We start from the raw sequence: 19,871 nt of genomic DNA on the forward strand, positions 1-19,871 counted from the left end.
TTTATCAGCCTGATCTGTATCGGCCGATAATTAGCATTTTATGCTGATCGGCTGATCAGCTTAAATGTCATAATTCGCCGATCCGATCAATGGTGTCATTGATCGGCTCCGCAAAAGACATTTACTCCGGGTCGCCATCGTGCACAGTATATTTGAATCCAAAAGCTTGTTTATTTTTAGCCTTGTCACGTGTCTTTTGACGTAGTACGTTAAATATCTGATGGACAATGAAGTTATTTTTTAAAAAAAAGAAAGAAAAAAAAAAAAAAACGGCAGCGGTGTGGGACAGACCACACATGATGCCCGGATCAGACTACAAGACAAATTCGCTCTTTCAGGATTGCACTATGTCAGACTATTCCGTCATCCCGTCTTTTACGATCATTGGGCTTTATCTTGTCAACTCAAATGCGACCGGATACACTCGTTACCGTGGCGACGACAACAAGAGTGGATCACGCCGACTGTATTCTAAGGACAAAATGGTCACCGGTGCTCAGGACTGGAGAGGACGTTCGTTTAAGCCTTGCTTGAGGTATGTTCGCGTACTTTTAATACGATACGGCTCGCAAGCAGGCAACAAAAACGTTATATAGCCTAGCAAGCTACTGCTAGCACTGATGGCTGTACGTAAACATGCCGTCGTTCTGTCGAATCATGCTCTAAAGTTTCGGTGTGGGTGAAGTAATTTAATTACAATTAAGTAATTTAATTACAGTAAGTTAGTACCCATTATTTCTGTCATGTTGTAATATTGGTTTGACCTGACTGATTAGAATACACGATCTAACTAGAGCAGTGATTTCCAACATGTATGGAGCCAAGGAACATATTTTACAATTGAAAAATCTCACGGCACATCAACAAACAAAATGTCACAAAAAGTGGAAACATGAATTACTGTATTTACTTCCTGCCATCTAATAGAAGACCATTCATTTGTTCTGCCTGCAACAATGCCTCACTGGCATAAAAATGAACAAACATACATTATTTATTGTAAATATTTTTTTTTAACAATTAAGTACACAAGTATATACAGTAAATGAACAGGTCATTTAAATAGACATATTCCTCCATCTTGTGATCGGCTCTGTGATCGGTTATTGTTTTGTTAAACTCGCTGATCGGCCCCAAAAATCCTGATCGTGTAAAGCCTAGTTGTCAGGCAAGGGTTCATGAGACTTTTTGTGTGTCTACTTATGATAGACAAACTGTACCTTCCAAATTTCATGTTCCTGAGGAAAACTGACTTTGGGGGCTGAATTTTCAAAACATTCCCGGGGAACCTATCGACACTTATAACCCCTGTCAGCTTCGGCTGCCACACTACACCTACACGCAATGACAAAAAAATAACCTCCAATCCCTCTCAATTTAGTGTGGACCATCTGTCTAGTACGCGTGGTTGAAAATGTCAAGGACAGTTTTGTTTTTGAATGACCCCTAAAAAATGGTCAAAATTGCCTGAAAATAGCAAATATTAACCATAATGGCAAACTTCCTGTCTTTTCAGGTATGGGTTTTTGAGGCCTTTTTTGTGGTTCTCATTACACCTTTTTCAAATTGGGTAGCAATCAGACTAGGGCTGTCACTACCGGATCTTTTAGAATCTATTCTCCTATTGATCAAATCAACGAATAATAATCGCCGCCGCCCCGACACACACACACTATTATTATTATTATTATTTCTTAACTACTAACACACATTTTATTCTCATTTATGATGGATGGACTCCGGTGCTTAAATTGCATAAATTGGTACTGAGGTTATGGTATAAATTTAGTGTACAGACTAAATGCTCAATGCTAAACGGTTATCCATCCATCCATCCATTTTCTGAGCCGCTTCTCCTCACTAGGGTCGCGGGCGTGCTGGAGCCTATCCCAGCTGTCATCGGGCAGGAGGCGGGGTACACCCTGAACTGCTTGCCAACCAATCGCAGGGCACATACAAAGAAACAACCCTCCGGGCAATTTAGAGTCTCCAATTAATGCATGTTTTTGGGATGTGGGAGGAAACCGGAGTGGCCGGAGAAAACCCACGCAGGCACGGGGAGAACATGCAAACTCCACACAGGCGGGGCCGGTTATTGAATCCCGGGTCCTCAGAACTGTAAGGCTGACGCTCTAACCAGTCGGCCACCCGTAACGGTTAGCAATCGCGATTAGCATTAGCTTGCGAGCGATTACCATTTTCGGTCAAAAACGCTAACCACTATTCAGCTCACTCATACATCATGTTATATGCACATTACACATCTAACAGCGTCTTTAAAAATACTTACAGACGTTCCTCTGTCGTTATTGGCAATATTTTCTCCGGTCCAAAACGGCGTGCCTCTGCAATAAATGTCCGTGTGAAACATGGGTCCCGGCGGCGCAGGTTCCGTCGGACCTTTTTGGATTTTGTTTGTTTGTTTCCGGTGGAGCTTCGGGGCATACATTTTGCGTCGACCTATTTTTGAAGTCGACTTAGCCGAGTTATTCGAGTTTTTTTTCTTGATATTTTTTTTTAGATTAACCAATAATATACATGCCTACCAAACTGACTTCATGGGTGGGTGGCAATTCATCAAACTGCACTGCCAAGCACTGCCATGATCAAATTCCACGTAATTTAGTGTCGCCCGTATGTCCTACTATATGTGGTTTAAAATTGGTTGCAATCACAGAAACTCTCTGGGACTAGTCTGTCTTGCAAATGACTTAATTTCCTGTGTCTTTCTGATCATAGGTTCTTAAGCCCTTTTTATGGATCTACTTGTGATAGACGTGTCTACCACATTTCATGATCCTAGGTGAAACTGGCTTCGCGGGCTGAATTAAAAAGAATATTTTTTTTAAAAATCCAGGGACACTATCGGCACACACACACCACCTACCCAATAACCTATGTGTTAGAGACAATGGCGATATTAAAAACATGTAATAAAATAAGCTTTCATTGGTTATTTAGATAGTGTTCATGCCATTAAGCAGACATGCGCGATTTTATATTGCATAGTGACTCCCATATCTCAAAAAGGCAATATGACTGCCACCAAAAGCAGAGAGAGAGTAAAAGAAAAGATTTAATTTTGTCTTTTTTTTTCCAGACAGGTTTTTATTTGAGTGTCCGTCAGGTATTATACGCCTCCTTCCCCTCCATATTGATCCGTACTACCTACAGCTATATGACACTATTATGAGACTTGACCTTATCATCTGCTGCACCCGCAGCCTGTAGGCACGCACCACACTGGACTCGGGGACGTTTCGGGCCACAGAAACTAACCAACCAACCAACTGCTGTTAGATTTGTGATCGGATGTGTGCAAGTGAGTGAGGGTGTTTTTAGATGGAAAATTTGGTTGAGCAGACAAATAGTTGCCTGTTTTTTTTTTTTTTTGCAGGTCATTATGACCGACAGTAACCGTTTGTTGTCTCAATGAAAGATAGACGACGGTACAATAAATACCATACATGCTATAGGCAGCATTTTGCCAAGAAACTAAAACAAATAATTTGCAGACTTTTTGCCGTGTTCCAAAAAAAATCACGAATACCGAACTACGAATATGCGGGGGTATTGCAACAATGATTCAATTACCACGCATCGCTCATAAAAGTTACATTTTCTTTTTTACCTAAATCACAGTTTAAAAACAAACTGTTCATAAAGATTCAATGCAAATGTGTGGACTAAAAAGTTAAAGACAACTGAACTTGGCTGTGATTCTTTCACATACCACTAGAGGGAGCCCGCGTACCACTAGTGCTCACGTTTTTCACGATGATGGAAAAAGGTGTACGTAAGCTATACCGCTAACATGACAAGACAGCTCCGACACTTTCTTCAAGCTCTTCGTAGTGATTTGTTGCATCATTATGTGCAACGGCCAACCGCTCGTGAGGGGCCCCGCGACTTTTAGCCAATCCCTTCTTTTTCATCCAATGCATTTAAACAGCACATTAAAGCCTCGGAGGTGTTATTGCCGTCCCAGGTATAGAGCACATGATCAAATATAAATAAAGCCAATGTTTCCTGACCTCCCGGTCCCACTTGTAAGACTACAAGTTGGGAGGAGAGAGCTCGGAAGCAGCCGGGAGACTTCATCCTCTTTCCTTTCTCTCCCTCCCTCTTCCTCGGTGAGCCGAGCGGCGCTTCGGTAATAAAAACAGCTGTCTCTGGTGGTCTCGTGTGTAATTGGGATTGTTAACATGGAGAGCTCCTGGGGGACACGACGATGATGATGGTGGTGGAGGGGGAGTGGAGTAGTAGTCGACAAGCCTCTTTGTGTAAAGCATACAGCAGTGAGAGAGAGTAAGAAGCAAAAAAAAATTGTTTTTAAAAAAGCAAACAAGTCACCTGAGTTGTAGCTTAGCTGCTTGCGCTCGCTTCGTTTTACTTTTGTTTTCACATGCTGCACTTTTCCGCTGCCAGAGAGCCTTGAAGTGAGCGCTGTGTACTTTTCTTCTTTCTCTATGCTGAATTCCACTGAGGTTGTGCTTTCTAAAAAAAAAAAAAGTGTTTTATGTTTTGTTTTTTTTTATCTAAAGGAAGGTAAGACTGCTCACCTCGCAAAAAAAAAAAAAAACAAACAAAAAAACATTATACTTCCAATTACTGTACATGTGTGACGACACCTCTAAGATGATTGCGCAGATGTGAAGGAACAACTGCAGTACGCGTTTATGAGGCCTTCGTCATTATTTGAATTTAGTTTCCTCAAAAAATACTATCCTTTGTTTGAAATAACGCTGAAATAAATTTAATTAAATAATGTGAATAGTTTACATTTGAATAACAAATAAGATAAGTTCAATACATGCTTTAAAATAATATAGATATTGATATTTTTCCACTTCATGCATGCAGACTATTTGAAAATGGTGAAACCAACCACTAAAAGGCTAACAAATGCTACATTCTGCTACTATTTGAAATAAATACGAGGATTATGGTTCATTTTTTAAATAAAAGTAATCCGTTGAATGAAGCATTTAGGTCACACAAAAAGGGAGGTTTTTGACAAATCACTTTTCTCGTGCAAAAATTCTTCTATAATGTAGTCCCCCCCCCCCCCCCCCCCCAAAAAAAAAACCAATGTTTTCCAGTAATTACTTTTTTTGTACAAAATCCTACTAAATCGTCTTGGAAATATGATCTATAGCAAGGTTGTCCAAACTACGGCCCGGGGGCCCTTTGCGGCCCGCTGTCCATTTCTCAGCGGCCTGCTGCATATACTAAAAATGACATTTGACATTGACCCACAATGCCAGTTAAAAAAACAAAGGGTGGAAGTGGGCAGTGTGAGAGGTGCGCGTGTCAAAAATCTGCTGCGGGCGTGGGTGGGTGTTGCAACACCCACATCCCATTGGGGGGGGGGGGGGGGGGGGTGTGGTTGATGGGGACTACGACTAATAAATTGGTTTAATATACAGTAGCACTTTTCTAGACATGCAAATAAACTACAGTATTTCTCTTCATAACACTGTGGTGAATAAAGATGAAGCAAAAATGGTTTCCTCCACTTTCTGCTCTGTGTCGAGGTCCAATTTTTAATGTATCATTTTAATGATCCTCAAGTAACTGATCTAAAATGTCCAATTTATGACATATTTCCCTTGTTTTGGTTCTGAATGTGGAGATGGGATTCGACTGCTTTTCAGTGCAGGGGCGGATCTATTCTAGTGGGATACAGGGCTGCTAGCCACCCCAAAAAATCCTAAACTCTTTGTTTTATCACCTTTAACAGAAAGCTTGGACATATTACTTCATATAACCAATAAATAATTTTGTGATTAATTAATCTTTGCATGTTTAATAAATTACAGTTGAGGAATTTCTAAGTGGTCCTAGCTTGCTTTCTGTATGTATGCTATAGCATGACATTTCATGTACATGCTATAGCATGTTCATAACACCCATTCCTTATAAGTATGTATGTGCAAAATTACGTATTTTTAAGTCACAAAAATCAGTTTTCTTCTAATCACTTTGGTTTGCAAAATCCTACTGAATTCCTCTGCTATTTTGCTATGATTATACTAATATTTTGCACAACAGCTTGCACTATAGTATATGTTGATAACATCCATTTGTTAAAAAAAAAAATAATAATAATAAAAACATGTTTTCTACTCATCACTTTTTTTATACTCAGTTCTACTAAGTGTGCCTGGGAATAGCATCTATAGTGTTCTGTATTATTCCTCTAAATGTAAATAATATATATTGTTTTTCTTTTACACTCATTCGAGTCGCAAAAAAAAATATTAATTTGATTCAGCATCATCATCATCAACAGCAAAAAAAAATAAATAAATGCAAACATTTGCCATTTTCTAAAACAGTGAGTATTATAATATTATGGTCCGGGTGTTTTATTTTCATAATATTCATTTAGTTACCAAATTTTAAAGGCCATTGTTTTGTTTTATTTTTTTTGTTTTGTTTTTTACTCGTGAAGAATCCTACTAAATCTTTTTGTGACGAGTCCTGAGCTTATCTATTAGTCTAGACAATTCCCGTACACTGTATTATTTTAAACTATTTTTTGAATGTCATGTAAAAAGTCATTTTTTGTGTGTAAAATACACTATATTCAGTGAAAATGCTGAATTTTGTGAATTTGTAAAGCATTTAGTATTATAGCTAGGGTTTATTATCATTTTTAAGTCAGAAGATTTTTTGTTTTTCAATGACTCACTTTTTTGTGTGCAAAATTTTACTAAACCCTCTTGGGAATGGGCCTGAGTTGAGCTTTTAGTCAAGACAAATCCTGTAAAAGCTATATTATTTTCATAATGCCCATTCATTACAAGATGATGTGTTTTCAAGTATGTTGTCTATGAATCCCCCCCCCCCCCCCCCCCCTTTTTTTGTGTGCAAAATCCTACTAAATCCTTTTGGGAATCGACTCCATAATGTTATGTATTATTCAAGCCAATCCCTGTACAAGCTATATTATTTCATAACACCTACTCATTGTCAAGAAATGTTTCCACCAAATGATATTTTTTAACAAAAAAAAAAAGTTAATCGTTAAACAATTAGTATTAGGGTAATATCGTCAGAACCTTAACTTATAGTTTTCTATGAATTGCTATTCTTGCTCCAAAATCTTACTAAATCGTCTTGGGAATGGGTCTGAAATTATCTATTAATCAGGACAACAACACCTACTATTAGAAGATTACATGTTTTCAAGTGTGCTTTCTATGAATCCCTTTTGTTTTTCGTGCAAAATGGTACTAAATCCTCTAGGGAATTGACTCCACATAGGGTTATGTATTATTCAGGCCAAGCCATATTATTTCATAACATCTATTTATTATCAGATGTGTTTTCAAGTCACAAATCTTTTTTTATTTTCCACAACTTCTTTTTTGGAGGTGAAAAATCCTTCTAAAATCAGTGAAAATGCTCAATTTTGGACATTTATTCAGCAATTAGCTGCTAGTATATATTAGCTTCACAGCTAACGTTTTTTTTTTGTTAAATCTTTCTTGTGCAAAATCATACTAAATCCTCTCTGGAATCAGATCAGATTATCCATTAGTCAATACAATTCCTGTACAAGATATACTGTTTCCATCACATCTATTCGTTAGATTCTGTGTATTCAAGTCTGTTTTCTAAAAATCACTTTTTTTTTTTTTTTTTTTTTTTTTTTGGTGTGCAAAATCCAACTAAATCCTCTTGGGAATCGACTCCATGCTGTTGCGTATTCATAAAGACAATTTGCCCGACTGCTGCACAACATGATTTGCTGTTAGTCCACCACCTCAGCTAAGGTCAAAAAACAAAAGAAAACAAATGTTCCCAAAATCGGACCAGAAGCCCAATGTATTAAGTGTAGTTTTTATTGTTTTTATTTTTGAAATCTGGCTCATACGCGGATCAAAATTTTATACGGGGGCGATTTAGCGGTGGTGAAATATGAATCCTTTCTTTAAAGTTTCATCAGTTAGGCGGGTGTACATATAAATACATGTGAGTAGACTCTGATTGGAATGGCTTGACTCTCTCCTGAGTGGGATCACACCTCATCGGTCAGGATGGGAGGGCGACGCCTGCAGCGCCCCCTGCCTCACCGGGGGATGCAACATGGCGCGCACACACACACACACACACACCTCCTATGTTGTTGCATCAAAACACACGTTCACCAATCCCAGAGATGGACGCTACTTCTATATATATACGATGTATATATATTTTTTTAAATGAGCTCAATATTCATAACGTCATTATTTGACAAAATGACAGCCGTCTGTCACATGCATTGTTTTATCGACCAATTTTCCTTTTATACACTTCCATCTATTTATTTTTGGATTCATGACCAATCTACTACTAATAATAAAGCATCACATTAGATATGGCACAAGAACATGATTTTTTTTTTTTTTTTTTTTTACTTATTCCACATTTTATCCTGCACTCCCAAAATTATTACACAACATTTTTTCTTTAAAAAAAAATCTCTTTAATAATAGCGACGTGGTGTTTTATTGATTTATTTATTTATTTTTGCTTGCTTATTGCAGTAAGTGCAGCTGAGCCTTTGAATTATTAATAACATCCATTTATCTCAACACATACACACACACACTCATACATATCTATCTATCTATATATATATATATATATCTATATATAGATATTGCTATATATATATATATATATATATATATATATATATATATATAGTCTGGGACAAGAGAGAGAATTAAAATTGTTTCACTGGATTTTTTCAGGGCAAACAAATAAACGAAATATTTATATAAAATAAAAATAAATCACACCGATATACCAGAACTTCAAACCTCGAGTGTTGAAAAATGTTGGACTCGAACATTGAGTCAAGCTTCCGTGCGCATGCGCAGTCCCCCCCTTCACCCCCGTGGCGTCAACGATGCGGTGCCTAATGAAGAATAATAAATCATGAAAAAAAGGGGGGGGGGCTGGAACAAGTGTGTGTGCGTGTGTGTGTGATGGAGAGAGAAAGAGAGAGAGAGTGTGTGAGGGAGAGAAAGTGGGCGGGGCCCGCAGAGTCAGTCTGCCCTCCGCCTCAGAGCGTCGCCACTTCGGGTCCCAGCAGCATTCGGCATCGTGGTGGAGCCGCCGAACCGAACCTGGGAATCTGGAAACTTTTTATTGCATTAAAAAAACATCCTGGCAAACGAACAGCAACTCATATTTTTGCTGGCATATTTTTTTTTTTTTTTCATCGACAAGGAGTCAACTCAAAAAAAAAAAAAAAGAATATTTTGGAATAATATTTTAGGGGGGATTATTTTTTTGTTTGTTTGTTTACGCATGGAAAAGCGAGCTGCGTTCGACTTGAAAAAAATAGACTTGTGATAACTTTTTTTTTTTTTTTGCATTGATTGAAGTCCCAAAGAAACAAGAAGAAAAGGAGGAGGAGGCGGAGTCGTCCCTATTCCCCCTCGGTTTTTTTTTTTTTTTTTTTTTTTTTTTGTTAAAAAGAGGAGCACGCGCGGCCGCTCGCTCGGACGCGCCGGCAACATGATGATGATGTCTCTGAGCAGCAAGCAGCCCTTCTCCGCCATGGCGCACGCCACCCTGCACGCCGAGGCCAAGTACTCCTCGCTGCACTCGGGCGGCACCAACAACACGTCGTCCTCGTCGTCCGCCACCTCCAACGCGGTATCCTCGTCCTCGTCGTCCTCGTCGTCCTCCTCCTCGGCGTCCTCGTGCATCTCCTCCCGCCACAGCAGCATCATCAGCACCAGCTCGGAGGCGATGCGGCGCGCGTGCCTCCCCACACCACCGGTACGTATATATTATCATCAACGCGATGAAGCGTTTAAACCCAGACCCCTCCACCCCCCCCTCCACGCCCCCCCCTCCCCGTGTGATGTTTGAATGAATTTGGATGACCGTTTTTTTTTTTTGGGGTGGAAATGTTCTAAAGTGGAGTGGAAGAAGGGGGTTGCCAATTCCCAGCTGACAGCCGTCATGTGTGCGTTCCATTTGCAATTGCAGAGCAATATATTCGGCGGCTTGGACGAGAGTCTGCTGGCCCGGGCTGAGGCGCTCGCCGCGGTGGACATCGTCTCGCAGAGCAAGAGCCACCTCCACCACCACCACCCGCCGCCGCACCACAGCCCCTTCAAGCCGGACGCCACCTACCACACCATGAACACGCTGCCGTGCACCTCGTCGTCGTCCGCCTCCTCGGTGCCCATCTCGCACCCGTCCGCGCTCGGGGGAGGCGGTGGCGGCGGCGGCGGCGGCGGCGGCGGCGGCGGCGGCCAGGGCCAGGGCCACAGCCACGGCCACGGCCACGGCCACGGCCACGGCCACGGCCACCACCACCACCATCACCACCACCACCACCACCACCAGCCGCACCAGGGTCTGGAGGGCGACCTCCTGGAGCACATCACTCCGGGCCTGGCGCTGGGGGCCATGGCGGGCCCGGACGGCTCGGTGGTGTCCACGCCCGGCCACCCGGCGCACATGGCCGGCATGAACCACATGCACCAGGCGGCGCTGAGCATGGCGCACGCCCACGGGCTGCCGCCTCACATGGGCATGAGCGACGTGGACGCGGACCCGCGCGACCTGGAGGCCTTCGCCGAGCGCTTCAAGCAGCGGCGCATCAAGCTCGGCGTGACGCAGGCGGACGTGGGCTCGGCGCTGGCCTCCCTCAAGATCCCCGGCGTGGGCTCGCTGAGCCAGAGCACCATCTGCAGGTTCGAGTCCCTCACGCTGTCGCACAACAACATGATCGCGCTCAAGCCCATCCTGCAGGCGTGGCTGGAGGAGGCCGAGAAGTCGCACCGGGAGAAGCTCAACAAGCCCGAGCTGTTCAACGGCGCCGAGAAGAAGCGCAAGCGCACGTCCATCGCCGCGCCGGAGAAGCGCTCGCTGGAGGCCTACTTCGCCATCCAGCCCAGGCCCTCGTCGGAGAAGATCGCGGCCATCGCCGAGAAGCTGGACCTGAAGAAGAACGTGGTGCGCGTGTGGTTTTGCAACCAGCGGCAGAAACAGAAACGCATGAAGTACTCGGCCTGCGTTTGAATTCCACGCGACGCCGAACTCGGACGCTTTGTATCATCGTTTCCTATTTAACAAAAAACAAACAAAAACGAAAACAAACAAACAAAAAAAAATCAACAACAAAAAAAAACACTTAAAAAAACAACACCTTTTTTTTCATTTCTTTGTGCATAAGAAGGACAAAAAAAAGAAAAGGAGAGGGGGAGAAGGAGCCCGCGTGGAGCGTGCAAGTAAGACTCACCTCACTTGACGTGAACACAACAGAACGTGGAAACAAACAAAAAAAAAAACGAGCAACTGAGAGCACTTGCTTTATTTCGGAGTCATTCATTTGCAGGGTCCGCGAGAGATGTAATAATAACGATGATCATAATTATGATGACTGCCAAATAATTCCTCTTTGTAAATGCATCATTTACACCTTCGTTTTCGTGTCTAAACGTGCAATTTATTCGTTTTTATTTTATTGGGGGGTGGGAAATTGAGAAAATAATTTGAAGTGTTTACAATCCAGCGTGGGCCTGCTCCTTATGAACTATTTATGGAGTGAGGTCATGTTTACTTCATTACATATTTATTGGGATTCCCCTCAATCACCCCCCCCCCCCCTCCCCCCCTTCTTCTTCTTCTTGTTGTTGTTTTTTGAGCAAATCGTACAAATTTACACGTTTCCCCCCATCCCCCCCCCCCCTAACATTTAAGGTGGTACAATCGATATAAATATATATATAGATATTATTTCACCCCCTATTTATTTATTTGTATAAATATACGCGTCGTTTTGCTTGTACGAATCACTTCCTTTGATTACTTTGAACTGATCGCTTCGTGGAAGTGGGAAACCGAAATGTAAATAACAATGTCATCATTGCACATTTTATTCTATTCGTACAGGTTCCCCCCTTTATTTGCTGTTTCAGCGGAGGTATTTTCTGTATATGTTTATTTATTTAAAACAAAACAAAAAAACACACACAAAAAAAACACCTGGTTAAATTATTATCCCCCCCGCCCCTTCCGTATTATTTATTCATGGCTTTTTATTTAACAATTGCAATGTGTGTTTCATTAAAGAACAAACTTTGCCATTTGGAAGGTTAAGAAAAAAAAAAAAACCCACATCCAGACATGCTAATGTTATTTTGGATTATTTATGAATTCATCTGTTTATTTATTGATAAGGTAGGAGGGGGAAAACGCTTTATAGCAACAGAGCAGTGTGTGCATGCACAACTCTTAATATAAAATAAACAAATACATAATTGGGCTGCCTCTCAAATGCTGCCATTTTTGTTATTAAACTGCAGCTCGTATTGTATGCATACATATATATATATATATATATATGTATATATATTTTTTGTTTTTATTTTTTATTATAATTGTTTTTTTTTTTTGAAGTGTCAATTTGTACTGAAGAGTTGGAGCATCACGTGACTGACGGCTGGCCCACAGCTTATGCTTACCTGAGAGCAAATGCTAATATTCTATTAGAGGCTTAATCAGGGGTTCTACGGAGGCCTGGAAGGCTCCCTGGAGCGCTTGGGGGGGGGGGGGGGGGGGGGGGAATTTGGGGGGGCTTGCCAGATGTCAACCCGCCAGAAAAACAGCTCGGCTGCCAACGAGACCATACCCCCCCCCCCCAACCCCCCGCCCACCACCACAGAACCAGCACCTTTCTCTGTTTAAATCCACCCTTTGAAGGGATTCATGAAGGAGTTTCAACGCCACGGATAGCGACTAAACATGTCCTGCAAAAGCTATTACAGCCACTTTCCATGGGGTTACACCGGACAAAATATTAGGTACACCTGGTCACCTTGTCAAGCCAATGGAGAGGGTCCCAATATGAGAAAGGGACCATTTTGAACGGCTCGTATTTGCAGCATTTGATGCACTTTCAGGCCATAACATTAGGTACACCTGTCGTAGCTATACTGTGATTTCACTATGGAGGGTTTTTTTCCCTTATTTTTTTATTTTTTATTGGGGGGGGGGGGGGGGGGGAAATACATGGGCACCATGTATTTATAATGCACACTCTGTAGTCACAACATTAGGTACACTTGCACATCCTAATTTCCTTGGGCAAACTATGGATATTTTTAAAAGTAATTTCTCCAGAAATGCTACCCCCCCCCCTTCCCCCCCCCCGGAACAAATCGGAGATCATTTGTGCTATTTACTCAACCGTACCTATATCCGCACAGAATCTAATTTTTACATTTAAGATCATTTAAAAGAGCTCTTGAAATGCTTTACTGTGGGACATTTGCAGCGATTCGATGCTATATCATTTACTTAGATATTTTATTTTACATAATTTATATATGTGTACAGTACAATATATGATACACATGCACTTATTGCATATACCATTAGGCACATCAGCGTAAAATTTTTGCATTTAAGAATGTTTAAGACTTCTGAAATGCATTTGTGGAGCGATTCAGTGCTATATTCTTTCCTCGTATACCACGTATCTTATTATTCTTATTTTTTTTTAATGGAAGGAAAAACATAAAATAAATTCAACAAACAAGAGTTGCCTCGATTGCGGATTACCATGACCTGGCTGACTGAGAATCTACACAGATGTTGAGGGTAAAAAAAAAAAAAATTAAAATAAAAAAATTGCAAACACATTGGCATTGTTTATTGAAATTGTGACAGTAAGTTAAAAAAATGACTTAGGTAATAATGCTAAAAATATATAATAAAAACAAAAAATCACCGGACATAACATTAGGTACACCTGCAACTAATTTGTCTATTCAAGATCATTTAAGACATTTTTTGAAATGCTTTTCGGGGGGGAAATGTGGACAGATGTGGCACTATATATTCTTTACCATACTACATACCTGTACAATGCATACTCACAATTTAATCTAATCCAATCCAAGATCTGTGGCCAAAAATCTGCCTTTCACAAGCAAAATTATGGTCACTGTCCAGGGGAAGTGTTTTCAAATTTTGAGCACCTTATAAAAATACTAAACACAAACAAGAACATGGGGGGGGGGGGGAAAGCAAAAAAAAAAACATATATATATGCTTTTCACTGGAAAGCGAGGTTTGCTGTGGTGGCAGTACGTCGCAACGTCGCACACCGAGAGCCGTTGTGTAATATTTTCATCTTTTAAGGTCGCCAAAGTGTCGCTCAGTATATGACGCAGTGCAACTAAATGACTAAACAATAAACATATTTCACTCCATTACTAACTTTGCAAAGGCAAAATTAAATTCCTTATCTTAAATGTACAAACCTACACACATCATAAACCTAAAACAATCTTATGGTTTTAAACAGGTTTGGTTGCCCTCATAATTGACACATTAGTGATGTCATCAACTTCGTTAAGCAGACAGGCGTCAATTAAAAGATGCTCCTGGTCCTTATCCCCTTCCCTAAACGAGCCGCTCACTTAATACGCTAATAAGGGCGCAATTATTAAATTACACATGGAATTATGAAAAGAAGATCATTATGAAGCGCCACTTAAGGAGTCATTAGCCGCGGCGGTTAATTACTGCTGGTCAGGGTGTGTGTGAGAAAGAGGGTCTCATCGGGACAGGAAATTAACAACGATGACAAGCTGCACGCTTGCTGCTTTGGCTCCCGCGTGAGAGGCTCGAATCGATGACACACACACACACACACACACACACACACACACACACCCTACGCACACTTTCCCTGTCTCATTAAGGAAAAGAATCAAAATACCGCGTTTGGCGCTGAAAGAAAATGCTCACATTCGACTCACACTTTCACTACAAAACACCACACAGGCATTGTAATATATTATGGAGATATACACTATGACAATTCACACGAACATAGCATAGGTGTTTTTAAAGCAACATCATTCAGACTGTTCAATGTGTTACAGGTGCACTTTCCCAAAAAGAAGACAAACTATTAACGTTGCACTTTCTTTAAAAGGAGATAAAAGCACTGATTTTGCACTTTCCTAAAAATAAGAGCAAGTAATGATGTTGCACTTTCCTAAAAAAACAAGACGAACCATTTGGTGTTGGACTTTCCTAAAAACAGAAGAGAAGCTCATGATGTTGCACTTTTATAAAAAGAAGACAAACTATTGACCTTGCACTTTCTTAGAAAGAAGATGAGCGACTGATTTTGCACTTTCCTAAAAAGACGACAAGCTAGCCACTCCTTTGGTATTTTAGCTGTGTGCTTAGGGTCATTGTCTTTTTTGAAGGTGAACCTTCGGCCCAGTCTGAGGTTCTGAGCACTCTGGAGAAGGTTTTGGTCCAGGATATCCCTGTACTTGGCCGCATTCATCTTTCCTTCGATTGCAACCGGTCGTCCTGTCCCTGCAGCTGAAAAACACACCCACAGCATGATGCTGCCACCACCATGCTTCACTGTTGGGACTGTATTGGACAGGTGATGAGCAGTGCCTGCTTTTCTCCACACATGCCACTTAGAATTAAGGCCAACAATTTCTATCTCGGTCTCATCAGACCAGAGAATCTTATTTCTCACCATCTTGGAGTCCTTCAGGTGTTTTTTTTTGTTTTTTTTTAGCAAACTCCATGCGGGCTTTCATGTGTCTTGCACTGAGGAGAGGCTTCCGTCGGGCCACTCTGCCACTTCTCCCCCAATTGCTCCGTTTGGCCGGACGGCCAGCTCTAGGAAGGGTTCTGATGGTCCCAAACGTCTTCCATTTCAGGATTATGGAGGCCACTGTGCTCTAAGGAACCTTAAGTGCAGCAGAATTTTTTTTGTAATCTTGGCCAGATCTGTGCCTTGCCACAATTCTGTCTCTGAGCTCTTCAGGCAGTTCCTTTGACCTCATGATTCTCATATGCCCTGACATGCACTCTGAGCTGTAAGGTCTTATATAGACAGGTGTTTGGCTTTCCTAATCAAGTCCAATCAGTATAATCAAACACAGCTGGACTCCAATGAAGGTGTACAACCATCTCAAGGATGATCAGAAGAAATGGACAGCACCCGAGTTAAATATATGAGCGTCACGGCAAAGGGTCTGAATACTTCCGCCTGTGTGATATTTCAGTTTTTCCTTTTTTAATAAATCAGCAAAAATGTCAACAATTCCGTTTTTTTCCTGTTAATGTGGGGTGCTGTGTGTACATTAATGGGGGGGGGGGGGGGGGGGGAATGAACTTAAATGATTTTAACAAATGGCTGCAATATAAAGAAAGAGTGAAAGATTTAAGGGGGTCTTAAAACTTTCCGTACCCACTGTACATCATGCCGTCGCCTTGAGAGAACCTTTCTGCAAAGCCGCAATTTGGTTGTAGACTGCACACCATGATAATATAGACTATATTGCATCTCTCTGTCCATCTACCTATCGTCCATCCATCCATCCACACATTTTTCTCCTTCCATCTACGACTATCCATCTCTCCAAAAAGTTTTGCTCTCCTTCTTTATCCATCTATCCAAAATATCCCAAATGCATTCACTTTATCTTTATATATCTAAAAAAAAAAAAACACACGCTTTGTCATCAACTCATCAAATAACACAACTCAGATTTATAACATTCACATAGAACACATCACTCTCGCTTTCTATTGCTAGGTTCAGAAGTATATAGACAGTGAGATTTGATGATTTCTGCCTTTTACGCCACCGTCGTAAATTTGTAAACTAACCAATCAGGATGTGATTACAGTGGGTTGACTTTCCGTTTTTATTCAAGACGCTACACACTAATTTGACATTTACCATTTAGGAATCACAGCCACTTTGGGAACTTCCATTTCAGGCTTGAAGATGATATATTCTTTACTTCAAAACAAATAAAACACATACATGTGAGGTGTTGAGCATTGTGCTACCAATATGATATTAATGCAAGTGAAAGTGGACATCATTATGTTATTTTATTGGCTAATATCAAGCCACATAGGGAAAAAATAATAATAAACAAACACCTGTCATTGTCCTCATATTTTTGGATATATAGCTGTATGTTTTTATTTCATTCGCCATAATACACACACACACACACACACACACACACACACACACACACACGTGGAAAAAAGGGGGGGAAAAAAAATCTATTTTTCTTCCACACGTGTAGATAAGCTTCGACGCATGCGCACGGCGAACATGAGTCGAATAGGTACTATATCAAAATAAACAAGGAGCGGGAGCAATGCTTCCTTTGGTCATAATTACACCTTCTGTTTTACTTTTCTTTTTTTTTTTTTTTTAGTTTAGTTTTTTTTTTTTTTTTTTTTTTTTTTTTTTTTACTCTTTTTGACACAATATAACCCTCTCCCTCCCTCGCACACACATTGCAGGGGCTAGTGATGAAATTTTAATGAAGTCAGGGACTGTCGGAGCTCCGCCTGGGGACCCGCGAGTGGAATATTTTAACTGTACATTTACGCCAAGTGTCTGCCTTTCAAAAAAAAAAAAAAAAAAAAAAAGACAAAAGTCGTCGCAGGAATTAGACGTCGCCGTCATGGTAATAATAATAATAATATTAAAGGAAACTTGATTTGTCAAACGTGAACACGTGGCCGCCGCAGTTGTTACCGTTTTTGTGGTGAAATATTAACAACAGCGTTAATGTTAATGCATCTGTTAGTGTTTGTTATTTTCCCACACATACAAACGTATCGATGATGGAATTGTTTAAAAAAAAAAAGAAGAAGAGGGGAATACGTGCCAGCCACGTTCTTATAAAAGCAGGCCTCCCCATTTGAATGCTAAAAATAATATATATATTTTTTTGAGTGTGAATTGACATTAAGTAAATAACATTTGTTTAATATGAAATATATATTTAAAAAACGAGAACTCTAAAAACGAGAAGCCAGGAATATTTGTTTTTAAATTTGTATTTATTTATTACAATTCGTTTATGTACTGAAAGGAGAAAGACATTTTTAATGAATTATTAACATTTCTTTAGATTCTGAAATCTCCCCAAAACATCCATCCCTTCTTATCCTGTATCATGGATCCCCCCCCCAAATTTTTTTTTTTTAAAACAATAACCGTATGTGACCACCTGCTCACACATGCGCAGACGAGAGCTGACTCCTCTGCATTAAACTTTAATGAGTTCAATGCTTTTAAACACACGAAAGAAATCACACGTGTAAGCCTTTTCCCATATATTAAAAAAAATAATAAAAATCAGAGAAAAAACATAGAGAAAATGGGTGGAATTATTATTATTATTAAATTGTGGAAAATGGAATGGATGCTATAGCTGAGCCTTCATAAGTATAACAGCCGAAGGGCGAGATTAGAGGTTATATAAATGCAGTGACGTCACCACTGACACGTGCTCACAAAAATAATGATCTGAACGGAATATATATATATTTTAAAAATGTTTTACCTTTTCCCATGAGCCTTTTGGTCCATTTTGGAAAACATCTAAGGAAACTATATGATATAATTCTTGTGTAATTTCCATTGTTAGTAATTATTGTCCATTTTTAAAAGAATATTCCCATTTTCGGGCTAGCTGCGTTTAAATAAAAAAAAAAAGGGAGACCAATAACATTTTATAAATACATTCAATAAAATGAAAATAATAATAATAATTATAGCAATAATAAGGATAATAATAATAATATTTAGTCGAAAATCAACATTTTTGGGGGGGTGTAAATACATTCATTGCTAATCTCGTTAGCTTAGCATGTCAAACAAATGAAGAAATGGACAGGCTTTTCATATTTTCCATTGGTCAGCGACAACATAAAAGTTACATTGGAAAGCAGATATGTCCGTAATTGTTTTGTGAGGCTAATATTGTAACGTTTACTGCACAGGACAATGATTCAATCCTCATCGTGTTAGCTAGCATGTTGGACATGTTGAAGGATCTTTGAAACCATGTCGTATCATCACCCAAAAATTGTTTCAATAAAAAAAATACAAAAAATTTAAAAATTAAAAAAATCAGTTAGTTTTTTTTTTACTGAAATCTTTTTGTTTGCAATTATTTTTAGCAAAAGAACAAAATCATTCATCTTCTTCCAATTAAAAATGAAACAAGTTGGACGTTTATTGCGCCGGATATGTTCCAGTTTCCAGACCCACTCCGCAATAAGTGAAAATCTGCTATAGTCGGTCGGGGACCATATATATTAAAAAAAACACACATTTTGTGACTTATTAACTTGTTAAATCACCCTTTTTAAACACATTGTATTGAATACAATAAAGTATAGAAAATACTGTATGTATTGTATTGTCTGTGTACTGTACATACATGTGCCTTTAAGAGGCAGTGCCTGGTTGGGTAGCGTGTGATGTCGATGAGTCTACATGTGAGTGTCTGGGTGAGAGCTGCGGTCAACAGCAGCTCCTTTGTGAGTGTGCCTGGGCCCGACCGCGAATAGAAAATCAGTGATGGTTTTTACAATGCAGTCCTGGAGTAAGATTTGTGTTACATTGCGTCAATGTGCTGACAAGAAATACATATGTAAAAAAAATAAAAATAATAAAAATAAAAAAGTCAGGAGAAGCCTCCAAGAACAGCTGAAATGTATTTGGGGTTAACCAGACACACTTAAAATAATGGCAGGTGTGTGCTGACTCCCATTTAACATAAGTTTGACTGTGACTGGTTAATTATGAACACAGCCACATCCCAAGTTATGAGAAACATTATCTCAGTTGTTTATTTTGATTTCCCCTCTCTTCATATCCACTGTACGTGCTTTTGTTTTGAAAGGGTAACATTGTACCGATTCATGCGTAGGAGGTAATTTCGCGGCTAATCCCGTTAGTTTAGCATATCAAAGCAGGCCACGCACGCTCTGACAACAAACATGGCTGACGAGCTCGTCACACAGTAGACGCGTTGTGA

General features: G+C 40.1%; 1 protein-coding gene across 1 annotated transcript; it reads left to right on the forward strand.

Moving 5' to 3' along the window:
* Positions 1 to 9,473: 9,473 nt before the first annotated feature.
* On the forward strand, positions 9,474 to 12,288 carry pou4f2 (POU class 4 homeobox 2). Its single transcript, XM_061770931.1, has 2 exons — positions 9,474 to 9,789; positions 10,003 to 12,288. The coding sequence occupies exons 1-2, from the start codon at positions 9,523 to 9,525 to the stop codon at positions 11,041 to 11,043; spliced, it is 1,308 nt and encodes a 435-aa protein (XP_061626915.1). The 5' UTR covers positions 9,474 to 9,522; the 3' UTR covers positions 11,044 to 12,288.
* The last annotated feature ends 7,583 nt before the right edge of the window (positions 12,289 to 19,871 follow it).

The sequence above is a fragment of the Phyllopteryx taeniolatus genome, chromosome 4 (assembly GCF_024500385.1).
Source record: "Phyllopteryx taeniolatus isolate TA_2022b chromosome 4, UOR_Ptae_1.2, whole genome shotgun sequence".
NCBI lineage: Eukaryota > Metazoa > Chordata > Actinopteri > Syngnathiformes > Syngnathidae > Phyllopteryx > Phyllopteryx taeniolatus.

Bases quoted from the DNA above. Each gene is read 5' to 3' on its own strand.
- pou4f2 (XM_061770931.1), top strand. From the start codon at position 9,523: ATGATGATGATGTCTCTGAGCAGCAAGCAGCCCTTCTCCGCCATGGCG. The intron at 9,790-10,002 runs GTACGTATATAT...TTGCAATTGCAG, and splicing joins CGTGCCTCCCCACACCACCG to AGCAATATATTCGGCGGCTT.